The sequence below is a fragment of the Poecile atricapillus genome, chromosome 7 (genome assembly GCF_030490865.1).
Source record: "Poecile atricapillus isolate bPoeAtr1 chromosome 7, bPoeAtr1.hap1, whole genome shotgun sequence".
NCBI lineage: Eukaryota > Metazoa > Chordata > Aves > Passeriformes > Paridae > Poecile > Poecile atricapillus.
The window spans coordinates 30934627-30952131 of NC_081255.1; the positions used below are offsets into that span (position 1 = coordinate 30934627).

General features: G+C 41.0%; 1 protein-coding gene across 3 annotated transcripts in view; it reads left to right on the forward strand.

The window, feature by feature from the left end:
* The window catches only part of FGGY (FGGY carbohydrate kinase domain containing), a 202553-nt gene that overhangs the window by 154566 nt on the left and 30482 nt on the right, over positions 1-17505 (forward strand). For all 3 annotated transcript variants that reach the window (XM_058842959.1, XM_058842960.1, XM_058842958.1), the window contains 4 exons: positions 5372-5479; positions 8703-8764; positions 13940-14087; positions 15429-15503. In XM_058842959.1, coding sequence (XP_058698942.1) covers positions 5372-5479; positions 8703-8764; positions 13940-14087; positions 15429-15503 — 393 coding nt within the window. The remainder of the gene's footprint in view (positions 1-5371; positions 5480-8702; positions 8765-13939; positions 14088-15428; positions 15504-17505) is intronic.

Consider the following 17505-nt stretch of genomic DNA (forward strand, 5'->3'; position numbering starts at 1 on the left):
CCCACAGAAATTATTTCCTGTCTCTAGGGCATATCACAAATAATAATAGAGAATAAATAATAGAGAATCTGATAGAGATAGCAGAACACTACCACATATCAAAAGCTAAGTATTAAAAAGCAGAAATTAAAATGGCAAAAGATGGATATAGCAGTATGCCTTGTTAATATAAAGATTTGCTTTACAGGTAATAGCCAAATTCTCCAAATTCTCTGTCAGTTTTATTGAAGGGGTTTGTGTAAGCCTATACCAGCAACAGATGGTGTCAACTAGGAAAGAAAATTCTGCTGAAATTCATGCTTCCACAGAACTGCTCTCTCCAGCATGGTGTGTTTTATTTTATCTTGTCTCTGATTGCTGTAACATTTACATAAAGCTGAGGAGGAAACACAAGCATGTGCCTGATCATTATGGCTGGTCCAGGAAAACAAAGCTGAGTGAAACAAATCTCATGGTGTCACTTGCTCATTTGATGGCATGGCTGGGTGCCCAGGTGATGCTTGTCTGTGAAGGTCTGTGTCCTGTCCTATCCTTGAATCCAGGGACAGTCCTGAGAGCTGGACTTGGGTTAAAGGCACTGACTCCTCTGACTCCCTTGAGTTGTGAATTAGCCTCTCCTGCCTTTTTTTCCAGGTAGACTTTTATAACAGAAGTGGATTTTTTTTTTGCCTGCCTTTGTTTTAAAAGGAGAGGCAAGTGGGAAGGACTAATCTAAATTAAATACATTACAGAGCTCATATTAATGCCATTTAAGCAGGTCCTTTCTTAATTTACCTTAGTTCTATATAGCCTTTTATATTTTAAAAACATTTTTCATTTCTGTGGGCTGCCAGATGTGCTGCTGATACCTTCTGATCTTAGGTAGTTTGACAATGATTTTCCCAGCGCACGCCAGGGTTCAAGTCTGGCCTGTAACTCATCCAAATGATCTATTCATAACAAAAAGTGCCTTCTGGCAGTTGCACCACAGCTGAATATTGTTAAACTGAATTCATCCTTTCATTTGTTTCTGATTGCTCTATAATGTTTACATATCTTACATATTAGAATGATCTTTTATAAAGCACACGCTGAGGTTAAACCCGCCCAGAGAGAACTTTATTTCCCTTCTTCTCCCTTTCAGAAGGTGTGGAACTGGTTTTTTCCCGTCAAATGAGCAGGAATCTTGGAACTGCTTAGTGCTTGTTTCATCCAAAACGATGGGGCTGAGCAAGCAGGAATGTGTGTGCTGGGGAGGCAGGGAAAGGTGACATTTCCTTGCACAAAAGGATTCTCCCCCATCCCCAGACAGAGTAACTGTGAGGTGGAATTGCATGTCTGGGTAATCCTTGTCTAAGCTGGCATATCACCCATGAGGGCAACAGTCTCTGTGTGAACACATTCAGCTGAAATATTTATAGATGCAGCTTATGACTCAAAGTCTGAACAGGTTCAGATTCCTCTTGTCTTCTGTCTTCAAATTCCTGCTGCATTAATTGTGCAGAGATCACTCTCACCTCTAGCATAGGATATCCTCTCTGTGTTTCAGTTTCACTCTATAAAAGATAATAACTGTTGCTATGTCTCACAGTGGGAGTGTGTCACAGGAGGAATTTCAGTTCAGTGGAAGGCAGAAAATCTTAGGCTCCCTTTGAATTCGTATTTCAACTTCCAGAGAAGGATGACATCTCTTATTTGCTTTAAAAATAAAAATCAATTGCCCATAAATCTGAAACACATGTTGTTTTTCAACTAAAAAGATTAAGGATTTTCTTAAGCTCATTAAAGGAAAAAAAATAATGACATTGATCCTCCTATATCACCATAAGAATGTCTGAAGGCAATTGAAAGCTGTAAAAGAGACACGGTGTTATTGTAACCAAAATAGCCTGAATCTGGAAAACTGTTCTTTTCTTTTCTTCTAGGTTCTGCAGCAAGCTTTGCACTGTTTCTCCAACCTTATGCCTCTGTCTAGTCATGTGTTTTAGTGGGACTGAGTGGGATGTATACTCAAACAGAATTAGGACCTTTTATTATGAAAATACAAATGCCAGCTGCTGCATTGCTTGAAAGATTTAATCACCATCCAAATATTTCAAGTAGGGGAAATGGAAACCATTTGCTGTTTCTGATGCATATAGCTACAGGAGGATGCTCACCCCATTGCTTCTCAAAGATTGTGTGTCTGTTTTGGGGAGTTTGTTATTCTCAATTTTCCTCCTTTCCATGTGCCTCAAAGCCCAGAATCTGAAAAATGTGAATTAAACTCCTTAAGTGAAAGGGGAAATGGGAAATCTGATTATGCCCTATCACATCAGTAAAGCCCAGCACGACAGCCAGTGTTCTTTATTCCAGTTAAAAGTTCCCACAGCAACAAAACTGATAACCAAGTGCCCTGCTGGCTTTATTCATCAGTGTGGCAATTCCCAATGCCCTCATTTGCTCTGTTCATGTGTTGAAAGTTTGCTGGAATGTGTACAAATGGTACTTTGGTAGTAAGAGGATAGGAAGGTCTCAGTGTAATGTGAGAAGAGCCAGCATGGAAATATCCTGTCCTAAATTCCTGTGAGTGTCCAAAACACTAGGCCAGAAGTACTGGCTGCAGGGAGAATTTGGTCTTTTAACGAAGCTAAATGTTTTGGTGTTGTCAGACTTACAGGACAATTTGGTAAATTGTGACTAATGACAGAAAAGAGGTCTGGGTTTTGTTCTTTATTTTATAAACTCCATTGTCCTTCTTAATGTTTAGACTTTCTCCTGATTTCATAAAGTGTCTCAATGTCTTTAATGTCCTTTGGCAACTTGTTTTTTTCAGGTGACACAACAGTTGGATTTTAAGCTTGATCCCTTTGCCATAACCAGATTTTTTCCTTGAGCAGACTGCAGAATGCTGCAAAGTTTGCTGCATCACAAATATTTTGAGATAAGCCTTCAAAACCCCAGGCCCCTTCTGCCCTGAATGTTCCTTGTCCCCTCCTGTGCTGTGTCTGTGGCTGTAGGGTGGGAATGAGTTGGGATATTTGGGTTCTCCCCTTGCTCCCATCACCAGTTCAGAGCAGATCCTGACTGGTAACTTTGACCAAATGCTGTGTTCTCAGTAAGGTCAGTGAAGTGGAATTGGTCTAAAAATCAGCTTGTTTCAGGACTTGCTTTTTGTTGCACTTCATTTTGTTGCTGAAATCGTAAAAGAAGGCTTGCCCCATCGAGGTGATGAAAACTCAAAGCTGTATTAATTTGTAGTTTTAAGAGAAAACAAAACAAAACCAAATGTCTTTGCAATGTTTTTGACGTAGCTTCGTCCACTTGGAGTCATAAATGCCTTTGTAAATTCAGTGCAGCTATTCTTGCTCTTTAATGGGTTTAGTCAGCCAAAATCTTGCACAGACACACAGACACATGTGTACACATACATCTATAGGCAGAGTAAATCAGGGCATCAGAGCTGATAAGGGAGAACCAAGCAGGATTCCCAGATTTGTTAGATGCGTTCCTGAGAGAAATCAGCATTTCTTGACACTGTGGTGATGTATTTTGAAAAACAAATTTTTGTTGTTTTGTTTTCCTACTTAGCTTCCTGACAAGAATCAGCTGTACTGTAAGTTTATGGCTTGAGCAGACTATTGTTTGTGCAGAAACCTCCCTGCTGCTGTATTTACTAAACATGTGTGATGCACAAATGCCAGTAAACTGCATCTTGGAGGATAATCCCTAGTGGCTAGTAAAAACTGCCTTTAAAGTTCAGCCTGCTTAAATATAGAGAGAATGTGCACCAAGTTTAACAGGAACAGGCCTGAATTTTTAATTATTCTCAAAACTGTTTTGATGTGAAGTCCAGGCTTTATTGAATTCAACAGCAAACCTTGAGCATCCTTCAATGGGTCTAGAATTTTGCTATTGAGGAGCTAAGTCTAAGTACAAAACACCCCATTGTCCCATTGATTAAGACTTCTCTTTTTGCTCCTCAGCACTGGAAACACACAGACTGGTTTTGTTAGGGAATTAATTCTCTTGTCTCCTTCTCTGCTAGTAGTTCCCACCTTCTAGAAAACAACAGTTGCGGATTTAGCCATCATCAGTGGGAAGTGCAGCATAAATCATGGGAATGGTGTGGGACTGCACTGCTGTTCTTTTTTCCCAGTGAAATCACAGCTGTGTCTAACTTGAGTGTATATATGTGGTCCTGGAAGAGAAAACATGGATCCTGCTTCCAAGAGAAGCCTGCCAGGGCATGGATGGCCTGTGTCCTCCAGCCCCTGCTGCACAAATTTTATGTTCAATCATCCACAATTAGTCTTTGGAGCAAATGGGGACCCAACACCATCCCAGTTCCTGGTGTGTGCCGAGCCTTACTTGCTAGACTGGGCAGTGTTCTGCTGAACCAGAAGGAAAGTCTAGAAAGTCTGTCTGGTCTATTGAAAGTGAAACCACTTTGTAAGAGGAAGGAAAATGCCCTCCACCCTTATAAACTGTTAATTTGCATCTTCTGAAGGAGAGAAAGGAAATGAACCAGTGTCTCCCACATCCTGAGTGGTCTAACCACAAAGGCAGGCAGTGCAGGGGCCGGGCTGTCACTGTGCTGGGGTACTTGTGTGCAAGTGGTGGAGCACGGCCACCTGCCCCGTGCCTGGGGGACACTGCTCAGAAATCTGCCTGATCTGCCCTCACAGGTGTGAAGGAAGAAGTGGTTTGTAAAGCTAGGCCTAAGGAAGGGGCAGAACCTGCTGTTTACCCAGGCAGGTGGATTGGTGTTTGCTGCTGAACCCCAGCAGATGCCAGCCCAGGTTTGCAGCCTCCACCTGAGGCACCTGACTCTCCTGGCACCATTGTGAGGGCACTGGAGCTTGGGGTTCCACTGCCAGCATGGGAGAGGATGGCAGATCCCAAGGGACACCACTGTCCTCTGCCAGCAGGGCTCCCTCATGATTCTGAACTCTCCAAATGTACAGGATGGGTGCTCTGGAAACTCCTGTGGCCGATTACAGTGCCTGTGTTTGCTCATGCCAATTGAGCAGAGTGTTGTATCCCACTGGTCACTCTAAGTAAGGCCTTTTTCTAGAGCAATGAGGCAGTTTCTCTCTCTCTCCATAAAATACAGCTCCTATTCCTGAAATGTCTTGCTTTCTGTTTGGCCAGGCCCAGCTGTTCTGTCAGTGGGATGAATGGGTTGTGGACTGTGTCTTGTCATCTAAAAATAACATAAATGGGGGAAAACATTTTTTACATGTCATTTTAGAGTAAATTTCTACCTGTATATCTCCACTTCTGTTGGTAATTCCAGTGGAGAAGCAGAAATTGTCTCATCATTGAACTCTGATAGCTGCCAAGCTTTAATTGTGAAGTTCCTACTTTGACAAGCACTTTGATTCACTAGAGCTTTCTGTTGCTTTTCCAGGTCAGTGAATCCCCCATTTTTGTTCCTGGTGTTTGGGGACCATATTTCTCTGCGATGGTACCTGGATTGTGGTTGAATGAGGGAGGCCAGAGTGCTACAGGAAAACTGGTGAGTGTTTGGAGACACGGACAGACTCCAAGCCTACTGCTGTTTGGAATTCCTTCACTGGCAATTCAGACCTGAAACACCTCCATAAGATCATGAGATGTACCAAGCTGCTGAAAGCAATTAACAATTAGATGAGTGTTATGTCTGTTACATAATACTAATTTGTGTAGAGATAGGGGATTGCATACAGGGCATGTCTTCCTTTTATGGTGGTGGTGATAATTATTGTAATTATCTTACAGGCAAATAGGCTTCATTCTTTGCTTTAGCAGGCTGAAACAGACTTTGAGGTGAAGAAAATGATACATATTGTATTATATAGATCAGTTGTGTTCATTGATGGGCATAAATGAAAGATATATGGACAGAATAGTAATATATTATTCCATCAACTCAGTTCTTCCCTTGAATACAAAGAATCTAACAGTATTAGGTTAATTTAATTTAGAAATTCACTAAAAAATAAATTTTCTTATTTACAGGAAGGCAGTCAGAAGTCAAACACTGATATCAGATTTAAAGAAAGGCTATATGTACACAACAGTATTTAGGCTTGAGTCCAAAAATTTCAGCAAGACCTTGGTGACTGCTTAACCCTGGAGCTTCTGAGTCTCCTCGTGTCACCTTGCCCAACCTGTGGAAACCCTGGCTGCCCTCAGGGCTGAGCTGCAGGGGCCTCTGGGGAGGCTGAAGGAGACAGCTCCAGGCCTGTGGAAAGCCCCAAGTGCAGGAGGGTTTGGTCTGTCACAAACTGCAGCTGTAATCGCTCCTGACTCAGCACCACCCATCTCTTTAAAAGCCTGGAGATGGGAGTACATGGCCAGGAAATGCACTGGGACATCTCTGCATTTAAACATTCCATATGGAACAGTCACTGAATGAGAAGCAGAAATCCTCCTGGATTGGGAAGCCCGGACATGCCCCAAGCTGAGCTGTGACTGGGGATCCCTCCTGTGCTCCCTCCTTGGCCACGTCAGCCTGACATTCCTCTGTGTCACAGCTTCAGTGGCACAGTCATTCCTCTTCCTGCAGCCTGGTTTCCCACCCCACCTCCAGCCCATCCTTAGCCTTGTAGCTAAAAACTGTTTTTGCAGCAGGTGGAATGTGGATGCTTTAAATTTTTCAGGTCAAGATTGGGCTAAGACCAAAAAGAATCTCATTTTACAAAAAACTGCTACAACCAAACATAAAACTAAATAATGTCCATATAAAAGAATAAATATATGCTCATAGCACCACCATTTTTCAAGGAAAATAGCAAATCTTGTATGTTGCTTCTCAAGAACACTTTTAAGAGGGAAGTTTCTGTGTGCTTAATTCCAAGCAGGTAAATACATTTATCTAAGCTCCAGACAGGATACAGGCAGTCAGTAGTTTTTCTTGGCTGGCTCACAGTGGTTCCACACTTAAAATGTACAGTGAGAATTAAGGCATTTCAAAAAGATGATTTTAAAAATCCTTTCATTTCTTGTACCAGAGAACAAGGCATTCCTGAATCATTAAAGAAATTACTGGAAAAAATGAACTATCTTGTTAGGACCCATAGCAAAAGTCAGCTTGAAGTACTGGTAGGAATATTAGGGAAAGTGTCTCATTAAAACACTTTTGGAATGTCCCGTGTGGTTTTCTTGAGGTGGTATGAACAGAAAACACAGAGGGAGCCGTGGGAGGAGGCAGTGCCACGTGCACTGTGCAGGGTACATTGCATTTATTATCTCTGTCATTTCAAAGCTCCTGCTTTCTCACACCTAAAGTTTTCTGAAAACAAACCAAAACAAAGGACATGTTTAGGGATTCTTTCCATTGTTTGATCAACACCCCAAGGTGAATTATTTCCATAAAATTTGAACAGTCTGATCAAAGTTCTTAAAAGGAAAACTGATCTCTTTTAAAAGCTCTAATTTTTGGGGGGATACAGCTGCAAAAAAAATCAGTTGGATTTTGAAAACTGTTTTAAATAGAGTCAAAATGAAGAACTAAGAAGTTGCTCGTTCTGCAAATTCTTGTTTAGTTGTATATTCAGTGGGGTTTTATGCTGTATTTTCAAAATTTATAAGAAAAAAGATATTGCACAACAGAGACAAAGGATGGCATGACATCATTACACACTGTGAAATAAAAAATAGCAGAAAAGGGTTTCTAGATGCATCCCTCATGTGGCCATGGCTTGAATTAAGGGCAAACTTCATAACTCCTGTAACAGTGTTTTGCTAGCACACACCTATATATGACGTTTATTTATAGATTTATTTCTGAATTTATGAGCTGCCCCTGTGTTCTGAAGAGATTCTGCAGGATTGCAGAATTCGGGCCTGAGCTGTGTTTCTGGAGCATGCACATGTTTGAACTCTGTCTTTGATGCTGATCTCAGGGAGAACAGTCATGCATTATTTTCTCTGCTGTGTTCATATGTGTATGCTTCATTATGTGGTTCAGGACTAGACTCATGCTGTTAAGATTAAATACTAATGTGATTGCTATCAATAAGTACTGCCAAATATACTCAGTGCTCTTGAGCAGCTATAGTTTTGCCTCCTTAGCTTTTACTGTCACCTCTGATGGGATATTCCCAAGAGGCCACAAAACCTGCTGAATTATTGTCTTAAAAGCCCATATTATTCTACCTGATACTTTGTTTTGTGAGTAATGGTAACCACTTTGGAGTGAAAGGACAAGCTGACTTATAAATTCAGCATAAGACAGAGCTTATATTGATCTTCTTTTATAGCAATAATTGCTTCTCAGGGTATACATTTTGTTTCCTGCAATGAATGCATGAAGCATCTATCAGGATGACAACACACCTTGTGTTTTATCATAACAGTGTGATAGAGAAGGATGATGTAGGGATTTGGGCCAAGAAGATGCTTTGGTAGAATTCCAGTGAGGATATCCATGCAGAATGGGAGAGACTAGAGGGCATGCAGGGAGTGTTGGACTGAAAAAAATACATCCTTTCACCTCACTTTTCTGACTGTGGAGCTGCATGATTAGCATTTGGTCTGGGTTTGGTGCAAGGTTGCTTGTTTTTCTTACTGTTTATATGCCAAATCCTGAATTTCAGTGGGAGTTTTGCCATTGGCTTTGCTAGGGCTAGGATTTAACACTTCATGAGTAATTTAGAAGCTCTCTTCTCTTTAGAGCTGTGACACTCCTTTCCCTTTTCCAGGATTGAATTTTCAAGATGTAATCATGCCCAAAATGTTGCTTTTCTCTTTTTCAGATCGATCATGTGGTGCGAGGCCACGTCGCCTTCCCAGAATTAGAGGCAAAAGCTGCAGCCAGGTCACTGTTTTATTCCTTTATCATATACCTACCTTACACACTGGGGCACACTGTATTCCCAGCAGTGTCCTCATTCTCAGTCAGGGGAATTAACACTCTTGATAGTGAGCTGGAAGTATTTACAAAGACTTTCCAGGTGATTGCTCATAAATATAAAGTTTAGACTGCCCTCAGATACCTTTGCAATCATATGAACTTTTTGCTTTTCAATCCAGCCCAAGGTATTTCTTGATTCCATAGCACCAGCCCTGTTCAGCAGACCTCCATGCCTTGGGCTAACAATATGTCTTAATTTGTAGGTGAAATAATTAAGCTCCAAGGATGGGCTGTAGCTTAATTAGGAATATATTATTCAGTATTTTTCAAACAGTCATCTAAAGGAAGGTGTAGCCACTGTATGAGAAACTCCTGCTTGGCAGCACAAATAGAACAGAGAAACCCAGGATGAATTTTCAGACAAAACTTTAAATGGAAGGGTGACTTGGAGGTAGCTCCAGGATTCCTTGAACAAGAGGCTGTGTGTGATGTGGAATTTGAGCTTCTTCTACTTTAGAAGTGGATGAAGACAGTTCAGACACTTCTGTCAGGTCTGGACTTCCTCAAGCTTTTTTGGCTTGGATTCATTCTAAGATGGTTCCCATCACTCCCAGAGAGGTCTTAGCTGAACAGTTGGGCATGTTGGATGAAAATGTGATTCTCTTTTAATGTCTTTTTCCTCCTTAGATTAAAGAAAAAAACCATAAAACTTGGCATTTTCCCTTCAGTTCTCCCTCTGGTCTGAGAGGCAGAGTCAGTCCTGACAGATGGATTAAGCACATGCTGTTACAGGGTTATTTTCAGTTCTCCCTGGGGAGATAAAGCTCTACCTGGTTTCTCTGGATGACCCTTCCTTGCCTTGCAGGGCCCACTGCCTTACTTGTTTGTTAAGAACTTGACCAGGATTCCCAGAAATGTATTGGACTTCATTCAATATGAAACAGATTCATGCTTCCTAGAATTCTCTTTGTTGTTCTCTGGAAAAGGAAATCAGGAAATAAATGCATCTGTGTATGTTTGGAATAAAGATTGAACTGGGTCATTTTCAAAATTCTGGCTTCCAGGCCATTTTTCCAGTGCCCCCATTTGAAGCACAAGCATAAGACAAACAGTTTAGTCTGTAATGCCAGGATAAATTATTTTTTTTGTGTTGGAAAAATGCCTATGGAGTAGCCTACTTGTGTCTGCTGGATCTGATACTGAACTGACTGACCACAAACAATGCCACAGTGCAAAAACTGAGATTGTGATGTGAACAGGACACTAAACACAGAATACTGGCAGTAGACCTCCATGTTATCCAAGGGTATGGTGTCATAACGTTGGATTTGAGTCTCCTGCAGTTAGTAACTTGGTGGAGAATAGTACTGATAGTAAGAGCTGTAATATTTTATAAAATCAGTGATACTATTTTATTAAGTTAATTTGCTCAATGGTATTCTGGTAATGCTTTCCAGGTATCACTCTTCTATTGAAACATTGGTATTGCTATAAATTCACTAAACAAGTCTCATATTAATTCTCTCACCTTCTGTCTCCCTGTGCTTCTCAAAATTTATTATATTTAAAGAATTTAATTTGAAATAACAAAAACCACGAACTTTGAAATTTGAACTTATTTTTTTCCCCTTATATTTTCCTTTCTACTTTTCCATCATTCCCTGAACTTCAGCCTTATCATGGGTACAAGTAGCAGCTGCTGTTGGCCAAAAGTCTGGATTATGTGTTTACCTACTTTTAAGTCATATACACATTATAAAAATAATCACAGAATGGTGTGAGTTGGGAGGGACCTTAGAGCCCACCCAGTGCCACCCCTGCCATGGGCAGGGACACCTTCCACTGTCCCAGGCTGCTCCAAGCCCCATCCAGCCTGGCTTTGGACACTTCCAGGGATCCAGGGGCAGCCACAGCTTCTCTGGGCACCCTGTGCCACGTCCTCCCCACCCTCATCAGTAAGAACTCCTTCTCAATATCCCATCCATCCCTGCCCTCTGTCACTGTGAAACCATTCCCCCTTCTCCTCTCACTCCAGGCCCTTCTGATTGTCTCTCTGTAGGCTCCCTTCAAACATGGTATCTTGTTTTGGGGGATTATTGATGATGATAAATTATTTCCCTGGAATTCTCAGCAGAACAATTCAGAGAATTTGGTTTATTATGTTTAAGGATATTCTCTGTGTGGCTGTAGGAATTTGAATCTGTTCAGCCATTGCAAATAGCCATGGAGGGGAAAACAAGTGAGAATTCCATACTTTGGTGTGGAATTCCATATTGCCTTTACTTCCCATGCTGGGTGCAGTGCAGTGAAGAGTTAAACACATGCATGTCTGGATCATTAAAAAAAGAACATCAGAGGTCACAAATCCATGGCTCTTGCTTGCTGCTGCCAATCACCTCCTTCTGCCTCTCCAAACCTGTCCTCCCTTTCTCCTGATGCTGCTAAGAAGCAGGTTGGGAATGGCAGGTCCCTTCTGAACAGCTGATTTCAGGAGTTTCCCTGTGCAAACTCTCCTTTTCCCACACCAGAGCAGATTTCCAGCTGTTTTAGCACTGGTGCAGAGATTTGTGGTGACTTGTGAGGGTGTGAGAGGCTCAGACAACCAGCTCTGACCACTGCTGCTGAAGGCCAGGCTTGTGCAACCCTGCCAGTCCTATTCCTGGGTTCCTTTTTACCCTTCTTTTACTGGAAGTGGAGAGGGTTGAATGAGGATTTTCTACACAATTTAAATTTAGCATTTGGTCTAACTGATGGGCACAATCTGTGAGCACCAAAACTTGGGGTTTTTCAGACAATTCAGCGAGTTACAGAAATTGCTGTGATGTATCACTTCTGCTCATTGTCCTACAAATTGTGTAGGTCTGACATTTAATCATCACTGCTCTGTTAAATCCTGTACAGGTAGATTAGAGTAGGAAATTAAATAATATGATCCTTTTTGCTTTAAAGTTTAAATAATTCTGTTTTCTAGAATGACCATTTATAATCTGCTAAAGAAAAGTGTCTAAATGACAGCAAAGTTTGTATATCATTTGTCACTTGGTGAAGTGATGTTTTAGGGCAGAATTCCCTTTCCTATGGATCTCAGTGCCATTTCCCCATCTAAAGAGATGTTTCCTGAAAAGAAAGCATTGAAGTTACACACACAGCATCCACCAGTTATTCTGGGGTCTTACTAGCAGAATTTAAGAATCATATTTGGCAGTTCCCTCTATCTCTAGATGGCTTAGAACATTTTTTTTTTTTTTAAATTTAGAAATCTTAAACTTTTGAATTTTTTTTTCTCTGAAAGATACCTGCTGGCATCTTCCATGATTCCTGAATAGATTAAATACCAACCTCTGGTTGCTTCCTGAAGTCGTGTCCACGTACAAACATAACTCTGGCCACGCTTGCATTGATTTCTTATCTCCACTTTCACACAGTTCCTTTTTCATGGCAACAGCTCGTGCTCAGCTCTGCAGGTCAGAGGCAGCTGCCACTGATACTTTCACAGAGAACTGAGTAGAAAAAGCTCCAGAAGGTGATGGTGTTATGCTGTTTTAAACACAAAGGTGGTAAAACAGGATCTGGCAAGTGTTCAAGGGATTTTGCTGGTCACTCAGTCCAAATGTAGTGCCTTGAACCCTTATCTGTATTTAGGAAAACAAATAAAATATGAAAATGTGTGGGAAAAAGTGTAATTCCAAGGTTATGTGGATCTTAAGTATATTTGGCTCAACTTCAGCCTCCTTTTGTTCAGTCCTTGTGTTCTGACAGAGCTGCACAAATGGCTAATCCTTGTGAGAGCAATCAGCCAGGATGGAGAGGAGAGAGAGGCTGGGATGTCTGGTGGGTCTGTGGTTGAGTGAAGCTTTCCTTTTTTATCCTTCCCAACAGTCAAGCCATGATTGAGACTGGAATTAAAATGACTTTATCTTTAGCATGTACTGCTTGTAGTGGAGTCTTTAGGGATGGAGAAAACAGGGCCACTTTTACAAGAATGGGAAAGAAGTGGTGGTGACCTCCAAATTATCATAATTCGGGTCCAGGAAGACACATAAAGTACATTTTAAAGGACGTGAATAATGATGTAAATTAGTTATTTTAATGTCTTCCAAGTGTACTTCATTTTGAATGATATCCTCTGATAATGTACACATGGTAAGGTATAATTGAAAAAACATGCAGCTGAATGGTTGAATGCAAAGTATAAATATACAGCTGCTATTGGGTCAGAAGTCAAACTAGTAAAGCATATGCCAAATTCCCTTAGGGATCTCATTAGTGCATGATTGAATATACATGTAGAGGCTAAATGAATATCACTGTTTGGGTTTGCAGTGGATGAGACAATGACTAATCAATTGTAATTAGGGTTAGATGCTATTATTGACCCACATGTCTAGAATTAAATACCCCACTTGGAGATTTCCAAGGAGTTGGAAAATATATATGGGTTTGTTTGTGATAGGATGAGTGTTTGAAAAAAAGATTCTGAGCATAATTGCAACATTTTTAAAATGGAATGTCACTAGAGTCATTGCAAGCCAAGGCACTGAAGAATTCACCATTAGTCCTAAGTCCAGGAAAAAAGTCTGCTGGATATTGTGGAGTTGGGTGTAGCATCTGAACTTAGATACAATCACATTCAGGCCCATGTTGGGCTCCTCCCTAAAATAGCAGCCACTCACTTTCTCTCCTCCACCCTTAGTGCTGCATTTTAATCATAACACACACTGAAATAATTATGGTTTAAAAAAGGAAAGCTGTACATCCAGAACTATTGATTAATCAGAGAAATTTTTAAACATTTGCAAAAGAATTTATTTGGTTTTCATTTCTGTCTGGAATCCTCACTCCTCCCTCTCAGCTGTGGGAGAGGAGTAGCAGCATCCCCCAAATCTCAAACAGTTCTGGGGACTCTTAGGAGTCCCTGGACAAACTCAAGGTCACATTATCCCCTCTCATCCCTGGAAATTAAGGAATTCTGATGTCCTGTTGAGCACATGTGCACAGACATCCCTACACTGCCATGGCCTTGGCAGGCAGTGGGATTTTGCCGTGCTTTGGTGGGGTTTCTGCATTTGGTGGTAGTACAAATGTTTTATGTTTGAGGAATAACCTTCCCCCTTTTTTTCCAACTTGTTTTTCTTGCAGTGCTCACAGTATATATACATACTTGAACAGTCACCTGGATCTGATTAAGAAATCTTTGCCTGTGGGTTTCCTCACTGTTGATTTACATGTTTGGCCAGATTTCCATGGTAACAGATCTCCCTTAACAGATCTGACACTAAAGGGCATGGTAAGAAACAGCCTGTCTTTGCAAAAAGGTCAATACAGGGTAAAAAAAAAAAAAAAAAAAGGCAGTTGGAAGGAGCTTTTCTTCAATTTTGACTGTACTCCTCCTTAGCTATTTACACTATCCCAAAGGATTTGGGTTTCTTGCTGCATTGCTGATGTTTCAGTAGAAAACCAGAGATTGTTGTACTTGAGATATTACTACAGCCACATTAATTTTCTAAAAACTTGAGGAATGTTGTGTGTGTCCAGGTACCTTTCCTAGGAATCACGTTTCACAGCTCTTGTTGTTGTTATCTCACCTGTCTACCAAATCTTACAATTTGTTGCAATGAATTTAATGAGAAATTTGGATAAACCTGTCTGGGAAAGGAATGAAATATTCTGATATAGATGGTTGATTTAAACAGCTTTTCAGCCCATATTTCAGAGTTTGGGTGTTCCCCTTCCTTGAATTTACAGTGGTAGATCAGCTCACTCACAAGCCAGGGCGGTGCAGAACTGTAACAGAAGGGTATCATAAGAGTATCATTTGGCAGTATCAAAATACCTGGTGAATAGTGCAAAAATCTCCTTCAAAATGACAAATTGTCCTTGAAGTGAGCTTCTCAAGCTACTCACCAGCACCAAAATCTGCTGCATTTAAGGCTGAGATAGGAAAGGCATAAGCACTGCTGCGTGTTTTAAGCCACAAACGAGGGAGACATTAATATAATGCAAGGGCCTATATATTTTTGTGTCCTAATAATATCTCCATTATTTTATGAAAGAATTACATACTGCAGCAAAATCAGAGTTTCCTTGGTATGATGGCTGTATGCAAATACTGGTAATAGCAACCCATTTTTTCTGTCACAATTCTGTCTGCGTTCAGGTCTTGCCTGATATTAATCCACAGTAACTACAGTGCAGTATTGATTTATGCCAGAGTAAAGGAGGTTAAGATATAGTATTTAATTATTAATTGTGTCTCAGTGTCAGGGTACTTGGGAGGGAGGGGGAAAAATGCTTTTATAAAGTTATTTTTATGTAATAGAATTTTCATATTATTACATTAAATACATTCACAAGCAATATCTGAGTCATAACATAAAACTGTCAGAGTTAATCTATCTCTAATCCCATACAATACGCTGTTTGTTCTTTATTTCTTCACAAGGGCAAGGATAATTTATGTGGTTCTTCCCCAGATCAGGAATAACATGTTTAACATAACATTATGTGTACAGCTCACAGGAGTAAGGCTTGGAATTAGCACTAAAACTTGTTACAACAAGAAGCCATAGAGAATAACAGAGTTTTACTTTGGCTGGATTTTTACATCTTCTTTTTGATCTTTGCACAGGTTGTTGGACTAACATTGTCTCGGGGTCTGGATGAACTTGCCCTTATCTACCTGGCCACAATCCAAGCCATTGCTGTAAGACATTTTTGGTGCATAAAAGAAGAAATGAATTGTCTTGTGTTCTGTGCAGACTGATCATTCCCTTCTGCTAACCAGATTTCCAATAATGAACTCAATTAATGGGCTTCTTAGAGGAGCAAGATACTGTTCACCCACATTGGTGACCACTCCCCCCGGAGGGTAATCAGCAGACTGTGGGGGAAGATTTTCCCCTAAAAAATCTTGTCTTTATGGCAATTCTGTAAGGCGAGCTTTTGCCTCTGGTGCAGATGTGAGGGAGGAGGCTGACAGCACAAGGAGCAGTGTTAACATCCCAGCTGTCTAGAGGGAGGCTGAGAAAGGGGGAGAAAAGCTCTGGCAGTTGTACAAAGGGCTCTGTGCTGCCCTGAAAAGCCTCAGCTTCAGATTGTTCCCATATCCATGGGTTTGCCCTCCCTGCCCGGTGGGTGAGGCACAGCTCTGTGCCAGGCTGAGCAGGGCTGTGGTTCAGACCCACCAGGGCACAGCTTCTCTCCCCTGGTGTCCCTGCCCCGAGGGGAGCAGCCCCAGCCTGTGGCCATGGCTGGGCAAGCAGGCAGGGCAGGGAGGCTGGGAAATGTTCCTCGTGTTTGTCAGCACGCAGGGATGGGGAATCTCATTGGAATACTTCTCTTTCTGCCCTGATTTTCTCTTGAACCCAGGATTTCCAGTTCACGAGAAGTTCTGTTTTGAGGTGAAACTCTGGCTCACAGAAGTGGTTTGGAAAGCCTGGTGTGTCCAGTGGGACATGCTGTACCCAGCCCTCTGGTGACTGAAATACATGTTCCTTTAAAACCCTTCCTGACAATTTTTTTTTTTCTTTTTAAGTTTGTTGAACTTGAGGTGTTTTTTGCAAAACATGAACAGTCTGATGAATTGGGGAGTTTTCCTGACAAAACTCTGTTCAGTTGGAAAACTTCCAAACTCCTCTCCTGGTTAAACAACAACTTTTCTAGGCTGGGTCAGCCATCTGGGATGGAGAGGGTGGGCGGCTGCTGTAAATTTACTGGGAATTGTTCATTTTATGTGTTAACCCTCCCTCTTCAGCAAAAAATAGAACTTAACCCCAGCCCGGGATTCATTGTTGTGACTTTGGAGCCTTTTGCAGATGGATGTAGCTGGGTTATACCTGATGCTTCAGTATAATCCCACCATTGAAAGAAGAATGTGGAGGAGAGGTTAAACAATGCCAGGGACTGATCCTGCCCCTGAAAGGAACTTCCCAGTCTGGAACAGGTGCCCTGTGATTATCTCGTGCTAACGAAGTGGAAACCTTCTCTGCTGGAAATCCTGGGAAAGTCACCTATTATCTCCTTATATGATACAGCTCAAACTTTATTGTAAAACACAAATACTGTCTTGAGCAGTAAATTCAGCAGCTGCATATCTTTCAGAGAGCTGATTGGGCTGATTTAATATAAAAAGGCCATATTGTAATTTTCTTTTCACTTTAAATTAAGGGAAATGATTTTTTCCCCAAAGCATTATTGAAACAGTAACTATAAAGTAGACAGAGAGCATTAGTTTAGACTCAATATATTTACTAATTGCTAATGGGATACCTAGGAAATTAAATTTTCACTCCCAATTTTAGCTTCACTTTTATTGAAGGAAACAGTTGTAGTAATCCTGTACCATTAGCTGTCTTCAATGGGTGCAATATAAACTTTAAACCTATGTAAAAATCTTGTACAAAGTGTAGGCCTGCCCACAGAATGTTAATCTCTGGTTTTCTTTTCAGCAGGAGATGCTTTTTCCTTTTCATATAAAATTTGCATTTGAAGCCCCTCAATTTGCATTTTCTCCAACCCAGGATTAAATTAGTTCCCCCCCACCCACAGTGAAATAAGTCTGGCTTTAATTTAAATTGCGATGTGAATACAATTTTCCAGGCAGGTAAACACAAAATAATTTTCACAGCATGTTCTTTCTCAGGGTCTTTGACGTGTGTATGTTGTGAGAGAAGTTGTTAATAAATTTGAATTTCAGAAGCAGTGAA